This window comes from Cynara cardunculus (assembly GCF_001531365.2).
Source record: "Cynara cardunculus var. scolymus isolate 2C chromosome LG 2, CcrdV1, whole genome shotgun sequence".
NCBI lineage: Eukaryota > Viridiplantae > Streptophyta > Magnoliopsida > Asterales > Asteraceae > Cynara > Cynara cardunculus.
In genome coordinates, this window is record NC_037529.1 from 8,678,032 (window position 1) to 8,680,786 (window position 2,755).

The 2,755-nt window shown below is 37.3% G+C and overlaps 1 protein-coding gene across 1 annotated transcript in view; it reads left to right on the top strand.

The window, feature by feature from the left end:
• Positions 1 to 386, top strand: part of LOC112505866 (beta-amyrin 28-oxidase-like) — a 2,630-nt gene extending 2,244 nt beyond the window's left edge. The window contains exon 3 of the mRNA XM_025109912.1: positions 7 to 386. Coding sequence (XP_024965680.1) covers positions 7 to 192 — 186 coding nt within the window. The 3' untranslated portion in view covers positions 193 to 386. The remainder of the gene's footprint in view (positions 1 to 6) is intronic.
• Positions 387 to 2,755: the final 2,369 nt, after the last annotated feature.

Genomic DNA, 2,755 nt, shown 5'->3' on the forward strand with positions numbered 1-2,755 from the left:
GTACCATTTGGAGGAGGACCTCGTATGTGCCCTGGAAAAGAGTATGCCCGCTTAGAAATACTTGTGTTCATGCATCATCTAGTTACAAAATTTAAATGGGAGAAAGTAATTCCATATGAGCAAATCATCGTCAACCCGATGCCTATTCCTGCCAAGGGACTTCCCATTCGCCTCTATCCTCGTAACATTTAAAGTTGGTACTCTAGTTCCAATCAGAATTATTTCATTGTGTGTTTCAATAATAAAAAGCAGTCGATTTCAAAAGATGCAAATAGTTCAAAAATGAAAAACAAGATCAATCTGAAAGTGTACAATTGTCAATTAATCCTTCTGCTTTTAGTTTATTGTATTTCTATATGTCATCAATAATGTATATTGTTTTCAATGTTCAGTCACAAGTAAACTACATATTTTGTATATGTACAGTTATTTTGGGATAATTTTCATTTTGCTTTTTCCGTCTAAAATAATCAGTCTGTTTCATTTGTATCTTGAGTTTAACGATTTACCATATGTTTTACGCGACAAGAACGACGACTTGGGTATTTGGTCCTTGCCACATGCATATATAGGTTGTTGCACCGGCTTGCAAACAACTAATATGGGAACCGGGTGAACTAGAATGGCCCAATAAGGGGCCAAATTTAGGTTAAATTTGTTTGTTGCTTTGGTGTATGTTACACTTTAACTCCCATTTGATCACCTCCTTAATCGATGTCAGATCCCAAACAACCGAATCAGATATTGTCCGTTATATTTACACGACCACACTTAAACTTATTGTTTTAAAACACGTTTGATAGAGGAGATATTTTGTCCCTTATAAGGCAACCTTAGTAATTCCCTTTCCCTATTGATGTGGGATCTTGCAATTAATTTGTTGGTAATCGATATATATGTTGTGGACATTCTTATAGAAGCCTTCTTGGGTGTTTGATGTATCATACAACAAGGTTCGACATACTGTATGCTGCATGTATTATTTCAAGATTCATGCATTATTCTTCTTGGAGTTTTGGGGTTTTAAAGGCAAAGAGTGTTTGGAGTTTGCGGTTTTTAAGGCAAGGAGTGTTAGGAGCCGTTTATCCAAACACTCACGTGTAAGCGGTTATACATAAAATTCAACATGATTTGCTTTATCAGGTAAGATTTAAGTCCATTAAAACGTCATATGCAACAATTTACCCGGTAAGTGCTAATCAGGTAAGAGTAGTCTCTCTCACTTACCGGGTAAGATTTTCGGTCCTTGTCATGTTCATCCAATATGATAATACAACTAAAGAGCATTTGTCGGGTAAACATTTGATAAAAGGTATGTTAGTATTTTACGACTTCACACATTAATTAGTCTTTTCATTTATTTCAGATGTTGAACAAGTCTTGGTCACCATGTATGAAAGTATCTATGTACAAAATCTGACTTTATATAGATCAAAAATTGGCTGCCATATCATTGAATTTACTCTCAGGATCGTTGATGGCCTCCTACAAGTTGGTTTCTAAACAAGGCACCTAATTTTGTGGGGCCTAAATTTTACTTGTTCTTGGACTTATAGGTTAGTCCGTCTAATTTCTAAATGAAAACAAATTTAAAAAGCGGCTATCTTTCCTAGTTACCCTAATTTTATATTTGTCGATCAAATTTTACTACAAAAATGCAGAGTATCAGCAAGGGAAAATTCCCTCGTAAATTCGTCGCTAAAAGGGTAATCTGTCGCTGATCCGTCGTTGATACTTCGTCGGTCAAATTCTCGTAGGTAATGCTATCAGCGACGGATTTGCAAGGGATACTTTCAGCGACGGATCAGCGAGGGAATTATTTAGCGACAGATCAGCGAGGGATCCTTCGGCGACGGATCAGCGAGGGATCCTTCGGCGACGGATCAGTGAGGGATCCTTCGGCGACGGATCTGTGAGGGAACCTTCAGCGACGGATCAGCAAGGGAATTTTCAAGGACTTTCAGCAACGGATTTTCCCTCGCTAATCCGTCGCTAATTTGTATAAATTTAAAAAATAATTTTTTTGAAATTACATAATTCATGTATTTATTTATAAAAAACTTGAAAATAATATAACAAACCAAAACTGTGAACAAATTAAAACCAACCAATTCATACGATTTAAAATATTCAATTCATACAATTTAATCTTCAAATACATACAATCTAACTATCGGGAGGTGGGGGAGGTGGGAAAACGTATCCTGACTGTCGCATAAACGCAACAAAATGCTCCGATAATGCGGCCTGTTGGACTAATACAACAGCTTGTCTGGCCTGTTCGGCCTCCAAATCTGCTCTCTTCTTCCGTTCTTCCTCCATCTCGGCCAGATGACGTTCCTCTACCCTTGCCAACTTCTCTCTTAACTCTGATACCTGTAAATATTTAATATTCAAGAAAATCAGTAATTTGCTCGCAATTTTAGTAATGAGAAAGTTTATAACAATATAACCAACATACCTCCGCTCTTGACTCGTATGATGACCCGCTGTTGATCCTCTCTCTCAGTGATTTGATGATAATCTCTTTTCTCTTTCACGTTGTATTTGTGTTTCTGTATTTTCAGTTCCAGCGATCTTCACTGAGTATGTTCAGTGATCGCTGAAGAACTTGCATTGTAAATCTATCAGAGACAGCAATACTTCAAGAAGACAACACTCACACCAAAGAACCTTCAGCAAACGTCGAAGACTGAAACTGGAGATTAGAGACCAGCGAGTACGTGATCTGAAGCGGTATTCAGTGATTACAAAC